The sequence below is a fragment of the Manis javanica genome, chromosome 13 (assembly GCF_040802235.1).
Source record: "Manis javanica isolate MJ-LG chromosome 13, MJ_LKY, whole genome shotgun sequence".
NCBI lineage: Eukaryota > Metazoa > Chordata > Mammalia > Pholidota > Manidae > Manis > Manis javanica.
Window position 1 is genome coordinate 27,793,904 of NC_133168.1, and position 17,506 is coordinate 27,811,409.

At 45.5% G+C, this 17,506-nt stretch overlaps 1 protein-coding gene across 15 annotated transcripts in view; it reads right to left on the reverse strand.

Moving 5' to 3' along the window:
* Positions 1–17,506, reverse strand: part of LOC108409645 (melanocortin-2 receptor accessory protein 2) — a 36,420-nt gene that overhangs the window by 17,338 nt on the left and 1,576 nt on the right. For 6 of the 15 annotated variants that reach the window (XM_073219387.1, XM_037010811.2, XM_073219389.1 and 3 more), the window contains exon 1: positions 2,079–2,214. Coding sequence is in view for 9 of the 15 variants with exons in the window: in XM_073219382.1 (XP_073075483.1) it covers positions 2,079–2,205 (127 nt within the window). In the remaining 6 variants the exon portion in view is untranslated. Of the gene's footprint in view, positions 1–2,078; positions 2,215–5,389; positions 5,507–5,874; positions 6,104–6,662; positions 7,044–17,506 lie in introns of those variants that run through there. The other 9 variants (XM_073219381.1, XM_073219385.1, XM_037010807.2 and 6 more) reach the window with 6 other exon arrangements.

Genomic DNA, 17,506 nt, shown 5'->3' on the forward strand with positions numbered 1-17,506 from the left:
GTGGAATATAAGAACAAAGAGAAAACTGAAGGAACAAAACAGCAGCAGAATCACAGAACCCAAGAATGGACTAACAGTTACCAAAGGGAAAGGGACTGGGGAGGAAGAGTGGGAAGGGAGGGATAAGGGGGGCGTGGGGGAAGAAATTGGGCATTATTATTAGCATGTATAATGTGGGGGGTCATGGGGAGGGCTGTACAACACAGAGAATACAAATGGTGATTCTACAACATCTTACTTTGCTGATGGACAGTGACTGCAATGGGGAATGTGGGGGCAACTTGGTGATGAGGGTAGTCTAGTAAACATAATGTTCATCATGTAATTGTAGAGTAATAATGTCAAAAAAAAAAGCAAAGGCAACAAAAGCAAAACTAGACAAATAGGGTGACATCAAACTAAAAAGCTCCTGCACAGCCAAACACACCATCAACAAAATGAAAAGGCAACTGATGGACGGGGAGAAAATATTTGCAAACCATATATCAGATAAGGGGTTAATATCCAAAATATAAGGGCACTCATAAAACTTAATGACAAAAAAAAATTAAAATACGGACAACTGTACTGTGTAATTGAAATCTGCAAGAGAACAGAACTTAAATAAAGAGAACTATCTGAGGTGATGAATGGGTGAATTAACTCAGCGGGGGCGACCCCTTCCCAATGTGTAATACATCAAACCATCACTTAGCACACTTCAAATACATGACAATTTTATTTGTCAATTTTACCTCGATAAAACTGAAAGAAATAGAAAACCCTCTTTGCAAGGGAGCAGTAAGTGGGTGTGAGGGATCATGGATGCCAAGAGAGGGCAGAGGGGCAGTGCCCAGGATATACCGAAGGACAAAAGCATGTCCTTTGCCATATTTGCATGTCCAATTGTGATCTCTTTCGTAGTTCCTAATGTACCCCATTAATCTAAACCAGTTAACTGCCTAAAATTTTTGTAGATTCTAAAACAGCCAAACATCTCTGGAATATTTATGTGGAATAACCATGATGGGATGTGGAGTGGGCACCATTTCTGCTAATTATGTCAACTCTAGAAAACAATGTGCCTTTTCAGAGAAGACACAGAGAGATTCAAAGACCCAACACTTTTGGCTTTGAAGGGGGACAACAGCCTGGAAATATGGCCTTGGTGAGAATGACCCATGTCAGACAGTCTGCAGTGAAATGGACTGGTTCCTACCAATCAAGCCATACTTTACCTGGACTTAGGACCTTACAGAACTGCGGTATAATAAATTTCTGTTGTTTTAAACCACAAAAAAACACAAAAATTATATAAAAGCAAATGCCCCCTTTTATTCCTACCCTATCTCACTCCTTTTTCCAGAAGTTAACTGTTTAGTGTATATATTTCTAGCCCCTTCTCTATGCATTTATGAAAAAATATGTGCATGTATCAGTGTATGGTGTTATTTCTGGTGTGTGTGTTTATAAATTGGATCACTGTGTAAAAAAAAAATGCCTTTTCATGCTGGCTGGTCAGCATTCAGTTATGACTGGAATTAGAGTGACCTTTCACAGAATTATACTACCTTGCTCTGTGCTGAGTCATTAATCACTCCAAGGACATGAAACACACTTCATGTCTGGAACACAGTTAGTAATGACCGCAGGCTATCCTCGCCTGTCCTTACGAGCGTGCACAGACGGCTCTCCACAGCCCCAGGAAACCAAGAGAACTGAAAGGATGCCACTGATTGTGTGCTACAGAAGAAGGCTCTTCAAACAATAGCTCCAGATTGTATTTTTGTACACATTTTTGATGGCTCAAATATTCATACAGTTTGGGAGAGATGGAATCATCAGTACTTTTTTCAAAAATCTCAATTTGAAAATGATATTGAATCACATTCCCCCACTAAGGGAACCTTTCCAGTTCTTGTGATGCATGTAATACGATCCCCGAGCAATCAGCCTTATTTGCAGGGGGGTGTTTTCTGAGGTTTTGCAGGTAGAGTTCTATAAAAAGATAGAGTATTTAGGGAAAATATTCACTGGGCATTTCACATGGTAAGACAAATACATATTATGCTTACAATGGGAAGTTGTATAAAACTCACATTTATGAGCCTTCAGTCCTTCAAAGGAAACTGGTCCAATCTCATAATACTCATATTCCCAGGTGTAATCAGAATTAGATGCAGGTTGCTGGGATGTTCTGTTAGAAATTAACCTCTGGGCAGACATCTCCACCCTGCAAAATGGAGAAAGGCAAGTGTAGAAACTGTTAACTCATCCACAACTACACAGTTCTCTAATTGCTCTTGATCACACTCAGAAGATCAGTAGGTAAAGACCTCAGGTAGGTCAGAGAAATGTAAATAAAAACCACAATAAGAGGGAGAGAACCAAGATGGCGGTGTGAGTAGAGCAGCAGAAATCTCCTCCCAAAACCATATATTTTTGAAAATACAACAAATACAACTAATCCTAAAAGAGAGACCAGAAGACACAGGATAACAGCCAGACTACATCCACACCCGCGAGAACCCAGCGCCTCACGAAGGGGGTAAGATACAAGCCGCAGCCCGGAGGGACCCAAGCGCCTCTCACCCCAGCTCCCAGCGGGAGGAGAGGAGTCAAAGCGGGGAGGCAGAGGGAGCCCAGGACTGCTAAACAGCCAACCCTAGACATCCACATCCAGGTGTGGGGTGCTGGATCCTAGGGAAACAGGACAGTAAGACCTGTGAGCGGGTCCCTGCAGTCAGCACCCCTGGGATAAAGCAAGTGCTTTTTGAAAGTCTTAAAGGGACAGGGATCCCACAGCTGGATGGAAGCATCCCAGGACACTTAGCCCAGCAGCTGGGAATCCCGGGGAACTCTAGGCACTCTAACCCCCTGGGCAGCAGGGAGCTCGGAGGCCCCTCACAGAGATAAACAGCCTCCCAGCCGTTTCCCCTCAAATGCGGCTCCGCCATTTCGGAGCAGCAGCCTGAGGTAGGCAATGCCCACAGCAACTGCAGTGTGAAACTCCATTAGCGGTCTGGCAAGATCAGAAGCCCCGTCTGTGCACAGCTGCTCAGCACAAGCCACTAGAGGCCACTGTTCTCCCAGGAAAGGAAGGCCACAAACTGGCAAGAAAGGACTTTCTCTTACCCAACACACACGCCAGCTCCCCAAAAATACATCTATCACCATGAAAGGCAGAAGAAATTGATACAGAGCAAGATCACAGAGGCAAACCCTGAGAAGGAGATAGACCTAACCAGTCTTCCTGAAAAAGAATTAAAAATAAAGCTCATAACCATGATGATGGAGCTGCAGAGAAATATGCAAGAGCTAAGGGATGATGTCCAGAGGGAGATTACAGAAATGAAACAATCTCTGGAAGGATTTATAAACAGAATGGATAAGATGCAAGAGGCCACTGATGGAATAGAATCCAGAGAACAGGAACGCATAGAAGCTGATGCAGAGAGAGATAAAAGGATCTCCAGGAATGAAACAATATTAAGAGGACTGTATGACCAATCCAAAAGGAACAATATTCATATTATAGGGGTACCAGAAGAAGAAGAAGAGAGAGAAAGGGATAGAAAGTGTATTTGAAGAAATAATTGCTGAAAACTTCCCCAAACTGGGGGAGGAAATAATCGATCAGACCATGGAAGTGTACAGAACTCCCAACAGAAAGGACCCAAGGAGGACAACACCAAGGCACATAATAATTAAAATGGCAAAGATCAAGGACAAGGACAGAGTTTTAAAGGCAGCTAGAGAGAGGGAAAAGGTCACCTACAAAAGAAAACCCATCAGGCTATCATCAGACTTCTCAACAGAAACAATACAGGCCAGAAGAGAATGGCATGATATATTTAATGCAATAAAAGAGAAGGACCTTGAACCAAGGATACTGTATCCAGCACAACTATCATTTAAATATGAAGGAGGGATTAAACAATTCCCAGACAAACAAAAGTTGAGGGAATTTGCCTCCCACAAACACCTCTACGGGGTATTTTAGAGGGACTGCTCTAGATGGGAGCACTCCTAAGACTAAATAGATGTCAACAGAGAAAATAAAATCACAGCAAAGAAAGCAGACCAACCAAATACTAACTAAAGGCAAAAAATAAAATCAACTACCCACAAAAGCAGTTGAAAGACGCACAAAAGAGCACAGAATTAAACAACCAACATATAAAGAATGGAGGCAGAGGAATAAGAAGGGAGAAAAATAAAGAATGACCAGACAGTATTTAAAATAGCTCAATATGCAAGGTAAGTTAGACAGTAAGATACTAAAGAAGCTAACCTTGAACCTTGGGCAACCAACGAATGTAAAGCCTGCAATGGCAATAAGTACATATCTCTCAATAATCACCCTAAATGTAAATGGACTGAATGCACCAATCAAAAGACACAGAATAATAGAACAGATAAAAAAGCAAGACCCATCTCGATGCTGCTTACAAGAGACTCACCTCAAACCCAAAGACTATAGGAACAAAGAAAGACTGAAGGAACAAAACAGCAGCAGAATCATAGAACCTAAGAATGGTCTAACAGTTACCAAAGGGAAAGGGACTGGGGAGAAAGAGTGGGAAGGGAGGGATAAGGGTGGGGAAAAAGAAAGGGGGCATTACGATTAGCATGTATAATGTGGGGGGGGGGCATGGGGAGGGCTGTGCAACATAGAGAAGACAAGTAGTGATTCTACAGCATCTTATTATGCTGATGGACAGTACTGTAATGGGGTTTGTGAGGGGGATTTGGTGGCATCTCTGGAGTTAATCGTTACTATGTTTCAAAGGGCTTAGAGAACATTGATTAAGGAAGCATTTTCCTGTTTGATGAAAAACAATTCAGTTATGCTCATCTACCCCTGCTAGAAGGCTATGCTGTGTGTTATGTTGCATGCAGTATATTATGTAGTTCATAATAAAAACAAAAAAGTATAAATAAATAAATAAATAAATAAATAAATAAATAAATAAATAAATAAATAAATAAATAAATAAATAAAAAACACAATGAGACATCACCTCACACCAGTTAGGATGACCAGTATAGAAAAGACTAAGAACAGCAAATGCTGGCAACGATGTGGAGAAAGGGGAAACCCTCCTACATTGCTGGTGGGAATGTAAGCTAGTTCAACCATTGTGGAAAGCAATATGGAGGTTCCTCAAAAAACTGCAAATAGAATTACCATTTGATCTGGGAATTCCACTCCTAGGAATTTACCCAAAGAATATAATTTCTTAGCTTCAAAAAGACATATGCACCCCTATGTTTATTGCAGCCTTATTTACAATAGCTAAGATACGGAAGCAACCTAAGTGTCCATCAGTAGATGAATGGATAAAGAAGAGGTGGTACATATACACAATGGAATACTATTTAGCCATAAGAAAGAAACAAATCCTACCATTTGCAACAACATGGATGGAGTTGGAGGATATTATGCTCAGTGAAATAAGCCAGGTGGAGAATGACAGGTGCCAAATGATTTCCCTCATTTGTTGAGTATAGCCATGAAGCAAAACTGAAGGAACAAAACAGCAGCAGACTCACAGACTCCAAGAAGGGACTAGCAGTTACCAAAGGGGAGGGGTGGGGGAGGGAGGATGGGGAGGGAGGGGAAGGGGTTTGTGGGGTTTCATGATTGGCACACATAGTGTGAGGGGCCATGGGGAAGACAGTGTAGCACAGAGAAAGCAAATAGTGACTCTGTGGCATCTTACTATACTGATGGACAGTGACTGCAGTGGAGTATGGGGGGGACACGATAACATGGGTGAATGTAGTAACCACATTCTTTTTTCATGTGAAACCTTCATAAGAGTGTATATCAATACAAAGATGATCTAAGTTTCAGTTGTCCCACCAGGAACAGGAAAATAACAACAGTACCTACTATCACTACCATGGAGCTGCTGTAAAGATTAAATGTGATGTTGCCTGAAATCTGTGTATCCAGGACCTAGGATAAGACTAGTAGCCAGAACTGTATTATCAGAAGCGAAGAATGCTCGTCTGGGATGGAGGAGCTGAGGCTTGTTCTTCAGGCATCACCAACAGCCCTCTGAGGAATCAGCCAGTTCCCATCAAATTCACCATTCGGCTCATCGATCTATGTGCCCTGGACAAATGAATAAAATTATAATAAAAACTCACAGGCATTCATTTAGTTTAACAGTTATAATGAGAAACATGGGATTCACTTTGCTCCCTTAAGTCAAAAACGTAAGAATAATCCTTCAGTTTGCTTAAGGAAAACAAGATGAAGTCTGCTTTTATCATATCATTTTCATTGTAAACCAAGCATCACCGTCAATGTAATACACAGAGCAAAGGGAGGCGTGAGGCTTCATCTAGTATCAAAGTAGGTAACAGAAAAATAGCAGTAAGTATGCAAAACAATCAAGAAAATATAGATGGGAGAGTGTTTTCCTTTCCCTCAGCAGCACACCCCACAGCCGTGCTGTTCCCCACATCTGCGCACAGCTGGGACTCCCAGCTGGGGGCCTGGCCCGGGGACAGCAGGTGGTCCTGCGACTCTCTGGGCTCAGGGAGAAGCATCGCCACCACCTTCCAGGCTGGCCAAGAGCCGGCAAGTCAAGTCTCCCTCTAAGAGTCAGATATCAGGAAATACGAACCCCTTACCTACCCTAGAGGGGGAGTTTTCCCTACTTACTCACCTTGACACATCTCCTGCTCACTTAAGTGGACTGTTCAGGGAGGGGCAGAAACCGAAGGCCAGAGAGTCACACGTGCCAAGGTCCTAAAAGCGGAAAGGCCGTCGTGCAAAGGCGGAGCAAAGCGCTAACCCGGACCGGAGACCAGAGTGGGTGAGGGACGCAGCGGCCCGTCGGGGGCTCTCCGCGGAGGTCGGGGCACAGCAGACCAGCTCCCCAACGCCGCCGCCGTTTCGGCGGCCTGGGTAACAGGGGGGTTCTTGTATCCCAGAGATCGGCTTGGAAGACAAAATGCCTGCCTCTCCTTTGGAGCGGTCACCTAACAGCCTTGAAACAGTGCACGAGTCAGTATTTTTTCCATCGAAGTCTCCCATTAATCACCTCAGGCCATCAAACGTACAAGAACAAAAAGGCAGACAGAAGGCCGTCGTAGGGCGTTGTGTCACGTCCATCACCGAGGCCCAGAGGGGCTTTCCCGAGCTTTGCAGAACCGAGGCGGGTCCCTCGTGACCCTTCGGGAACGGCCAGCGGGCCTGGGGGCGGTCCCCGCGGTCCGACACTCCCGGCGCCGCGAGTACCGCGGGGACCGAGCCCAGCGCGGGGGAGGCGGTCCGGCCCGAGGCGCACCCGCAGCGCGAGGACCCCAGGCCGCTGCTCCCCGGACACGGCTAGGGAGACGGGCGCCCGGCACAGCGCTGCCGGCTGCTCCCCTGCCGCTGCTGAGCGGCCCCTCCGCAGAGCTCCTCGGGCCAAATTTCCCCATAACGTCAGCATCTGTAAAACCACCTCTTCCAGAGGAGATGCATCCTAGGTAAGCTTCCCAGCGCCACACACGGAGACTGATCGCTCTCCTGAGCCCCTGCACCCTCCCTCAACCACGACAATGAAAAACCACTAGCGCGCCCCCAAGGCCCCGAGAAGGAAGTGTGCCTTTCCCTGGTGGACACGGGGCTCTTTAGGCCAACGTCCGACGGGAGGGAGCAGAGACTCAACCCTGCCTGAGAAAGCCTGGCCTGCAGGCCCCAGGCACCTCTCACCGCTGGCCGGCACCGCCCCTTCCCCCGTCCACACTCGCAGCCCTTCCATCCTTCTCCTCGAGCCAGGACCCCACACCAGCCCTGGGGACTCTCCTTCCTTCTGGAACACAGGTCAAACAACCCTGTCCGCCCCCCTGAAGTCAGGGAGATGTATGTGGGCATGGAGCCTCCCGAGATGTGACTAAAGGCTCTTCATCAAAATCCTCGGTGAGTCAGGATGAGACATGCTGAGGGGGCTGTTTTCCTGGCATTGGACCTGTATTTCCATGTGAAGGGGTAAATACTGGCAGATGAATTTCCAAGTGCCTGCCAATTCACGCACAGGACGAGCACATTAAGGAGAGCTCCCAGAGATGTCTGTAAACCCTAAGGTGACCCCATACACACGCCTGACGGCACAGCCAGAAAGGCACTCCACACGGTTGCCCACCACAGCCGCTGATCCAGGCCCTGCAGTGCCCAGCTTGTATGTACACCTAATGACCCATTCGAATTTGAGATCAAAATTCCCAACTGCAGTCATTCTATCTTCTTCTTCTTCAATTTCCAAACTCACAATCGGGCATGCCACCGAGGATGCCAGTGCTTACTCTGGCTTGGCCCACAAGTGTCTCAGTAGTTACCTATTCTGATTCCTTTCTTCCACCTATTCCTAGGAACAACTTTCCCCAGCAGGACACGGAGAAGCCACCTTGGGACCCATCGCCCATTCTCTCTCCCATCAAGGCTGCTGAGACGCCAAAGCTAAAATCCAGCCAGGCCACATCCTGGTGGCTGAGGAGGCTCAAGTGGGGACTTCAGAAGTGCAGCTTTAGAAGCTTAATTCTTTTATGGCAGGAAGATGTGGCTGGGCACCCCCCTTAGCCGCACCCAGGTGGGTGGGACCACATGGAGAGTAAACAGGAGTCTGCAAGGTTATGAGCCAGGCCCATGGTTAGACAGGAGCCAGCTGGATCTTCCTTAAACATTTCCATGAGGTGGCACATCTGTCCCCGCAAGGACCCGTGTCTGGCCCTGCCTGGTCAGGGCCTCGGTGCTGTATGCCCAGGCCAGGGACTAAAACAACTCTTGTTCTCCCATTTACTTTTCCTTTTTACAGATTCCATATGAGCCACCACCTTCTACTTGTACTTATCACTCTAATTCTCAAGTCTGCAGGTTCCTTTTCTGAGAATGCATCTTAGGTTAGCAACTTCTGTCATGAGGTTTGGGTTTTTATTTCCTTCAATTAAAGAAGTCACACTTCAGGGACTTTAGAGTCTTCTCCTCCTCCTCACTGCTGTCTTTTGACTTGAGCACATCCTACTTTTGAAGTCTGACACTCCAGCCACACACACATGCACACACATCTCCTCCCTTCTCAAATGGACATACTTCTCAAGCTTAGTTACACTATCAGGTTTCATGTCATCCCAGGTATTCCCTGGAAAGTATGCAGTTAAGCAGCAGACCTCAAAGCTGACAGCTGGCAGAGAAATTCCAGCTGCATCTCCTTCCTGTCTGTCTCCACTTCTCCTCTGCACAGCAGCAACTTGTTTCCAGGAGAAAAACATGGAACAAAAAATGTTCCTGAGCCTGAAGACCTCTTCCATCCTAAAACCAGAATCAATATAATAGAAGAACAACTTCTAAAATGAGGAACAGGACTAAATACTTTGTTCAGATAAATATTCAACCAACACCTGAAACAGAGAGATGCTTAATTCATGAGTGGACATCCTTCCTCCAAGGGGCACAGTGGTTTGGGCTCCTAAATCTACCTCTTCAGTTGCCGTAGACGCCCACACAGTACTGAATAGACCAGAATGCAGTGTTTAAAGTCAGCATTTCCTGGCCCTGTTGTGCTCCCTGATTCAGTCCAGCAAATGCTTCCTGCATGAACTAAGGGCTGCTGGGACACAATGACTGTCCCAGAGCCCTCTGGGGGTCTTTGGAGAGGGTTAAGATCTGGGCAGCACGCTGCAGCGCAGGCGAGGAGAGGCCTGCATGGGCCAGTCCTCTAGTGCCTTCCCTTTCCTTAGCCTCTTTTCTGTAAGCACCAGCTGTGCAGGGGCCTCTTCTGCTTTGCTCACCCCCTGCTCCCAGCAACCTGCACAGGGTCTGGTTCATACCAGAAATGCAAAAAACACTTGTTGAATCAGTTTCTCACGATATGGAAAAGCCACAAAATTGTCTTCCTTCATTCTTTTCTCAGCCCTGCAACTGAGGGCAAAGTTCTAAAAGGGACTTCAGTTGGACGTGAAGAATGTCATGCACACACAGGGAAAAGACACCCCAGAAAGAAGCTATAAAGCCTCCATCTAGCAAGGCTTGCCTGAGGAAAGGGGAGGCATAGCTCTGAGATATGTGTGGGAGGTACAGCACGCCACCCTCAGCGATTCACCCAGCCCCAGCTCCGTGGATTTGGGATGCTGGGTTTTCATAGCTCTCCAGGCTAAGAAAGCTGTTATAACCTGAGTTATACTCACCAAGCATAAGAGAGTGATTTGCAACCAGAGCACCAATTTGGTAAGTTACGATTAGGAATAAAATGGCCACGCAGACCAGAGCACATGTTTTACTTGGTCTGGGAAACAAAACTTAAGATCAGATTAACTAGTGAATGTGGAATTGGGCAAAGGAATTATATATACAATCTGTAATATAATACAATATAATATGACAGGGCCCTAGTCCTCTGCGCCACTGCACACGTGCCAGGATGCTAGCTGTTTGTCTGGTACCCCAACATGGATGCCCTGCTGCAGCCACTAAGCGAGGCCACTCCTGGGGTGGGGCTCGGGACCCCACACAGAGCTGCCACGGGGTTACGTCCTGCATCTTTCTGGACCTTGCATTCCCTGGTTTGAACTTCAAGAAATTCTCAGCATGTTGAGCACACCAGGAATACCAAGTTGACCACATTAGTAGAGTTAGGTTTTCTGGGTTCTCAGTACTATCCGTTTATCTTGGCTCTAAGCCTGAGCCTTTGGAAAGAGCATGTTTAAAAGTACTGCAGTCAAGTCAAAGAACCAACTATCAAAAAAGCAGAGCTTCATAATGACACACCACTTCATACCCATTAGGATGGCTGTTAGCGAAAAAAAAACAAACAAAATACAAGTGTTGGTAAAGACTAAAGAAATCAGAACTCTAGTGTTTTGCTGGTAGGAATGCAAATTATGCAGCTGCTATGAAAAACAGTATAACAGTTCTACAAAACTTTAAACGTGGAATACCTCTTGATCCAGCCATTCCACTTCTGGGTATAGACTGGAAAGAACTGAAAGTGGGGATTCCAACAGGTATCTGTGCTCCAGAGTCCACAGCAGCACTGTTCACAGCAGCCAAAGGTGGACACATGCCAAATGTACATTACCCAGATGAATGGGTAAACAAACTTTAGCTACATGCAATAGAATAACATTCAGTCTTAAAAGGAGGGAAATTCTGACATATGCTACAACATGGATGAGTCTTCAAAACACCATGCTAAGTGGCATCAGCCAGACACACAAGAACAAGCACTGCAGGATCTCACTCATGGGTGGTCCTAGAGTGCTCGGATTCACAGAGACAGAGCAGGAAGGTGGCTGCCGAGTGCTGGCAGAGGGATGACGAGGAGCTAATGCTCGGTGGATATAGAGTTTCAGTTGAGGAAGATGACAAATTTCTGGATGGTGATGATGGTTACACAACAGTGTGAATCTGCTCAATGCCATTGCGTTGTACACTTAAAAATAGTAAACTTTGTGTTATCCATATTTTACCAAAATTTTTTAAAGTTCTAATAATTTAGATACTTACATGTAGGTCTGCATCACATTGCCCCTGCCCACTGTGTTCACATGCTAGCTACCTAATTGGCTTGAATATGCTCCCTCTCTGAACAAAGGAAAAAGACTGAAAGGGATAGAGTGAAATTCCACCCCAGATTTGTGTGTGTACAGTGCAATGTGGATTTGGTGCTATGATGGGCTGAACTGAGTCCCCCAAAATTCATGTTGAAGTCTTAGCTCCCAGTACCTCAGAACGTGGCTATATTTGGAGACAGGGCCTCTAAGGAAGGAAGGTAAAATGAGGCCATTAGGGTGGGCCCTAATGTAATCCAACTGGTGTCCTGAGGAGAGGAGGGGGTGAGGACACCAAGAGATACTGGGGCACAACATGAGGCAGTGAGAGGGGACCACTTGCAAGCCAGGAGAGCAGCACATAGGGGACTCCAACCCCACTGCACCTTCATCTTGGATTTCTAGTCTCCAGAACTGTGAGAAAATTAATTTGTCGTTTAAACCATTCAGTCTGGTATTTTGTTATGGCAGCCTTCGAAAGCTATATAGCTGATGAAATTAAGTTTTAATAAACAGTGTTCTCTTTGATTAATTAGATAAACTTTCTTAGAAACTCCATTAAAAATGACTTACTTTATACCAGTCACTTTCATTGTAACTAAACAAATACATTTTTGGAAGAAAATTGTTTTCAAAATGCCATTAATCTATCCCACTACATGCCATCTTCAATAAATACATTTATTACATTCTCATCATGTCCGTCAAAGAGAAAGGGCACTAGCTATGAACATGCTAAAATTAGCATGAGTCAATTCAGCCCAACAAGGATATTTTAAGCACTATGAGTTCAACTATGAAAGATTTTAGTGGAGGTTGAAAAGTCAAGGCCTAAGCCGGCAGAGAATTGAGGCTTGTATTTGGAACCAGGTTCTCCTCCGCTGATCTCCTTCTCCAGTACACACACACACACACACACACATGCAGGTTAAGGAGCAATGCGAAAGCAAGATGACACAGACAGACTACAGCTGCTACTGGCTCCTTAGCAAAGAAATCAGGGGCCGGGGGAGGGGTGCTCAAAGATGGTCCCCTGAGCCTCTGCACTCTCTACTCCACCTGCCCGCCTGGCCTGTCATCTTCCCCTGCTCCAGATTCCTGCCTACCTTTGAGGGTAGGGCCTAGTCGCCACTTCCCCCATGGAGTCCTGCCCAACTATTTTAGCCAATGAGGATTCTCTCCATTCTCTCAAAGCCCATCACGTGGATTACATGAATCTCTCGCTTTAATCATGAAAGGGTATAAATCAGTCTCCCTAAGGATCAGACTTTGCCTCTCACTGAACCTTCACATTGATTTATGCAGCTGCTGTTAGAAAACATTACAGCCAGCTGAATTATCATTTTAACAGTCCTAGGGAAACAACGGTCCTTTCCATTTTAATTAGTGGCGTTTTGCAAACACTTGGCATTGTATGGCTAAGAAGAGTGAGATTGCTGTACCTTAGATCACTTTCAGGATGATTTGGCAAACAAGCCTACTTTGCATTTATTGCTCATGTTATCTGTCTCCAAGCAGCACACACTGTTCTCTACAGCCCTGAGCTGAGTCGTTCTTTTGGCAAAGAAGCAAAGAGGAGGACTATGTGTTTCAATCTCTTCCACAGAAAAGGAAATTCAAACAAAGCAGTGGTTTATTTAAGAGCTCCAGACAGAGCAGCAGGAAAGCTGTACTTTCTAACGATCATCTCATCATCCTGGTCTGGGTTCTTCAATTAGGGTGTGTGTCTTTTCTAGTCTCGCCACCTACCCCACCCACTGCCACCGTAGTACAATCCCTGGTGACAAGCCAACCAGAGTGGGGAGGGCAAGGCCAGCCAGGCCTGCTGCATGGGGCCTCCTCAGCTTGCAGGGAGCGGCCCAGCCAACAGAGCCAGAGAGAGGCTTGGAAAGTGAGGCGCAGATAGGCCCCTCCTGCTCACCTAGGCTTGAGAACATCAGCCCAGAAGGCTCAGGGTACACTTGGTTCAACCTCTGGGGGCATTGGTTTTAAGGGAAGACTTGAATTATTCTTTATATTCAATAAATACAGATATGTTACAGAGTAAACAGCCAATACCAAGTTAATGTTCAAGCAAAACATATACTTGCTTCTGGCCTCTGTTTCAGATTCCAGAAATACGTGTTAACTCTCCTTTCCTACTGGAGTAATGTAATGGACATTTTAGAGAAGCACCAGTAAGAATATATGTAGGCTTATGTGATATGGTTTCCAGATCTTCATATTAAATTTGCATTTCTTTCCCTTGAAAGAATTATATTTTCTTGGAAAAAATCTACACAAGGGTTTGTAGAAAGATAGATGAGACTTACAACCACATCCTCACTCACACAATACTTCCTTCTTGACCAACCAGGTGCCCGCAAAGCCACACGGCAGGAAGCCGCCCCCTCGGCCTGCCCACTGCTCTCCCCAGGGACATGCGCAAGGAAAGCAAATGGACCTTTGAGGAGAATAATTATTTGAAGTTTATAAATCATTTCACTTGAAGGGTTATGAAATTTAGCAGTGTTTTCCACTCCAGTGAAAATCACATACATCTAAGTAACAGAGACACAAGTTACAATTACAGCCAGACGTTAACATCCGTAACTTCGGCATCCCATAAAGAGATCCCCAACTTCTGCTTTTTCACTTCACATTTCAGCAATACCATACTGGATTGAGGCATCACTTTTACATGGAAGGAGAAGCAAAAATGGATATTTCCCCTTTTCAGTAGGGCTAAGCACTTCTTAGTCTCCTGTCAAGAAAAACAAATCACTTTCTACCCCAAAATAAGCCAAAAATACCAAGACGGTCCTGTCTGGAAGTTGGTCCCCAAAATAATAAAACCTTGAACATGTCCCATAAGCTGGACTTGCTGAGAAAATACACTTTTTCCCTGGATTGTTTGCTATGACAACGTCTGAAGATAAGTCATGACTTTGGGGAATAGGATAATTGTGTGAGACAGATAATCATGAGCAAAATTAGTCTGAACAACACATTAATGTACACTTGAGAACTCTGGCAATTTCATGGGCTATTTTCCTTCAAGTATTTATTGTGATTTTATTCAATGAGCCAATCTTCTGAAGGCTGACTCCACTGCACCCTGGTCAAGTAAATATTTTCTTTCCTTTTCTAAATGCTCCTACCTCCCAGTCTTCCTTTGTCTGAGGTGCATGTAACATCAAGCAAAGAAACCACTGCTCTTTCTTCTTTCAACCCAAGCGTATACAATCCATACTCTGAGCTGACACAACTGCAGGACCTGGTCAAATGGCCATTTAACTTTTCTCTTCCACCATCCCTTAAAATGCACTCTGTGGATTCATCCTCCCTGTCAAGTGATCCCTGAACACTTGAGTGGATCCCATGACTTTTCTGCTCAGGCAACAACTTCAAAGTCCCAAAAGAATTAAAATGTACAGCCTGGAAATAAAAGAAACTCCAGCCTGGTCATTACATTAAGTTTCCTGACCTGTGCCAGCTAGGTCCTGCTGAACGCTGGTCACCTGCAGGGACTGGGAGAGAGCGGACCTCTTTTCTCTCTGCACTTTATGTCCAACTGCTGGCCAGTTTCTCACCCTTCCAAGATCAAAATAGGGGGGCAGAACCATATTAACTGTCTTCATACACTCTGTGGATACTTTACTGATACTAATTTTCCTTCAGCTAACTGCTCACTCCTACATCAGCGCCAGATTGCTGGAAACTAGCTACTGGGGTGCCATCGCTCTCGGGCTGGATCTAGAGTGGCCCCAGGCCAGCCCTCTCCACCATGTGGCCCCACCGGGTCCCCAAGAGATCCTCAGGCACCCTTTCCCCAGTGAACTCTGAGAAGGTGGGTGATCTTGTTGCCCAGACCACCACACAGGCCCCAAATGCAGGGAACACCAGTACAGCGGGACCAGCAGCCCCTCAGCAGCCCCGCTCACCAGGCTTGGGATGACAGATGTGACTGATCTTAAGAAATCTCCTTCACAAACCCTCTTCTCAATCCTCACATTCTGGAAGAGGCCTGTGGGATTTGTGAATTAGGGGACAGTTCTCAAATGTCTACAGAATCTCAAATATCTACACTGAAATTCTCCTAGGTGGTCTAGCAGTTGCCTTTAGAATGTCACATGACTTGAATGTGTGCTTCAGTCAAAATGTTAATTTAGTACCCTATTTCATGTGTGTGTGTGTGTGTGCGTGTGTGTATGTATCCAGGGACATAAAATTCAACACCCCCTCACCAATGGGGATCCAGTCCTGATGGAAGATCCCCTGGCACTGACTAGATGTGATGCTGGAAACGAACCTACTTCCTCGTCCGCAGATACCTGAGCCCGGGCCTCATAACTGGCAGGGCTCCTGCTGCTGGGTTAAACACACCCCGTTCTTCACGTGACCTTCAGACCCTCACCATCGAGGTCACCTTCCTCTAGACACCCTGGAGTTAGTTTCTGGCCTTTATAAAGTCGTCACCAGAAACGGACACTGAGCAGAGTGGACCCTGGGCTCCTGTGATCCAAATGCCACAGGGTGGGGGTGATGGTAACGGTTAAGGACCCAGGTTCTAATCCCAGCTCTGCTACTTACTGGCTATGTAATCTTGGGCAAACTACTTAATCTCTCTGTGCCTCAGCCTCTCCATCTGTTAAATGGGAATATAGTCCCTGCTTCATGGAAGTTGTTGTAGGGATTGAGATAAAATTGTGCAACACTCATACCTACACCTGGTACATAATAAACTCCATATAAATGTCTATTTAAAAAAAGGCCTGTTTCAGGGCAGCCCCAGTTTGGTATTAGGTAGCTACTTCACACTGTGGTTCATTCAGGGCTCAGTGGGCCATTGAAACTCCCAGGTTTTTTTCTTTCACATAAACTTCTGTTCAGCAGGGCCACTCCATCACTTACTTTTTAAATTTACTCTTTGTACCTAAATGCAGAAGTAGACCTTCAACCCTACTGTGAGCTCAACATTCTAGTATTATTATCTCTTATCTAGATACAAAATGTCTCAGAGTTTCTTACCAGATTTGTAGTTGCCACAGCTCTGATAAGTACCCCACCCTGTCTTTCTCCTGATGAGTGATACCAGGGAGCACAGGGACAGGGACAGAACCTTGGGTATGTCCACTCTTCCCAGGCCCTATCCTGACAGACAGCACAGGACATTGTACTCTGGCAATACACACTAGATTGCCCACTGTGCAGGGGAATGTCAGTGACTGAATTATTTGTAGATCCCTAGTTTGACAACCTTTGTTTGTAAGATGTAAAGAGTGACAGCCACCTAGCTGTGAGGACTGAAGGAGATTCTGCTTTAGAAAACACCAAGCCATGTCACTGTCACAATGAAAACACTAAAAGGTCAAAAAGTAAAGGATTCAGAAAGGAATTCTGATAATCAAAGTACCTCAGCATCTGTAGGCCTAGAGCAATGTGGAGGAAGAAGGCTGTATTTTCCAGAACATGCTGATGATACAATTTGCAACATAAAAGAAGGTGACCTCCTCTGTGGGCAGACTGGGGTTAACCTGGAAGGGTAAAAGGGGGCAGCCAGGGACAGTAGGCACACCCATGCAGAGGCAGCAGGATAAACAGAATAACACACCACACACACACACACACACACACACAAAGTAAAACAAACTTAGCCCTGCACATATGATGCTCTCTGATGTTTTCTCTTCCCTTCTGCTGAATTTCAAGTTTTAGAAAATGATAGTGCATCTCACTACACTGATATCATTTTCCCAGTGAGCAAAACTCACATTTGGAAAACTAAGGATATGGCAGTAAGTTTCTAGAAGAGAGAGAAAAGTCAGTTTGGCATGAATTATTTCTGTATATCCTTTCCTCAGTGGTCTTGAGTTTTGTTAATAATTGGTTCTGAAATGTTGCCAGGATTCAGTGTTTCCCTCTTTTGATAAGTGTCCTGGCTCTGTCCTCATCTGTCAAGCCAGCTTAAAGGTGACCGACTGCTGTCGCTGCTCTAGGG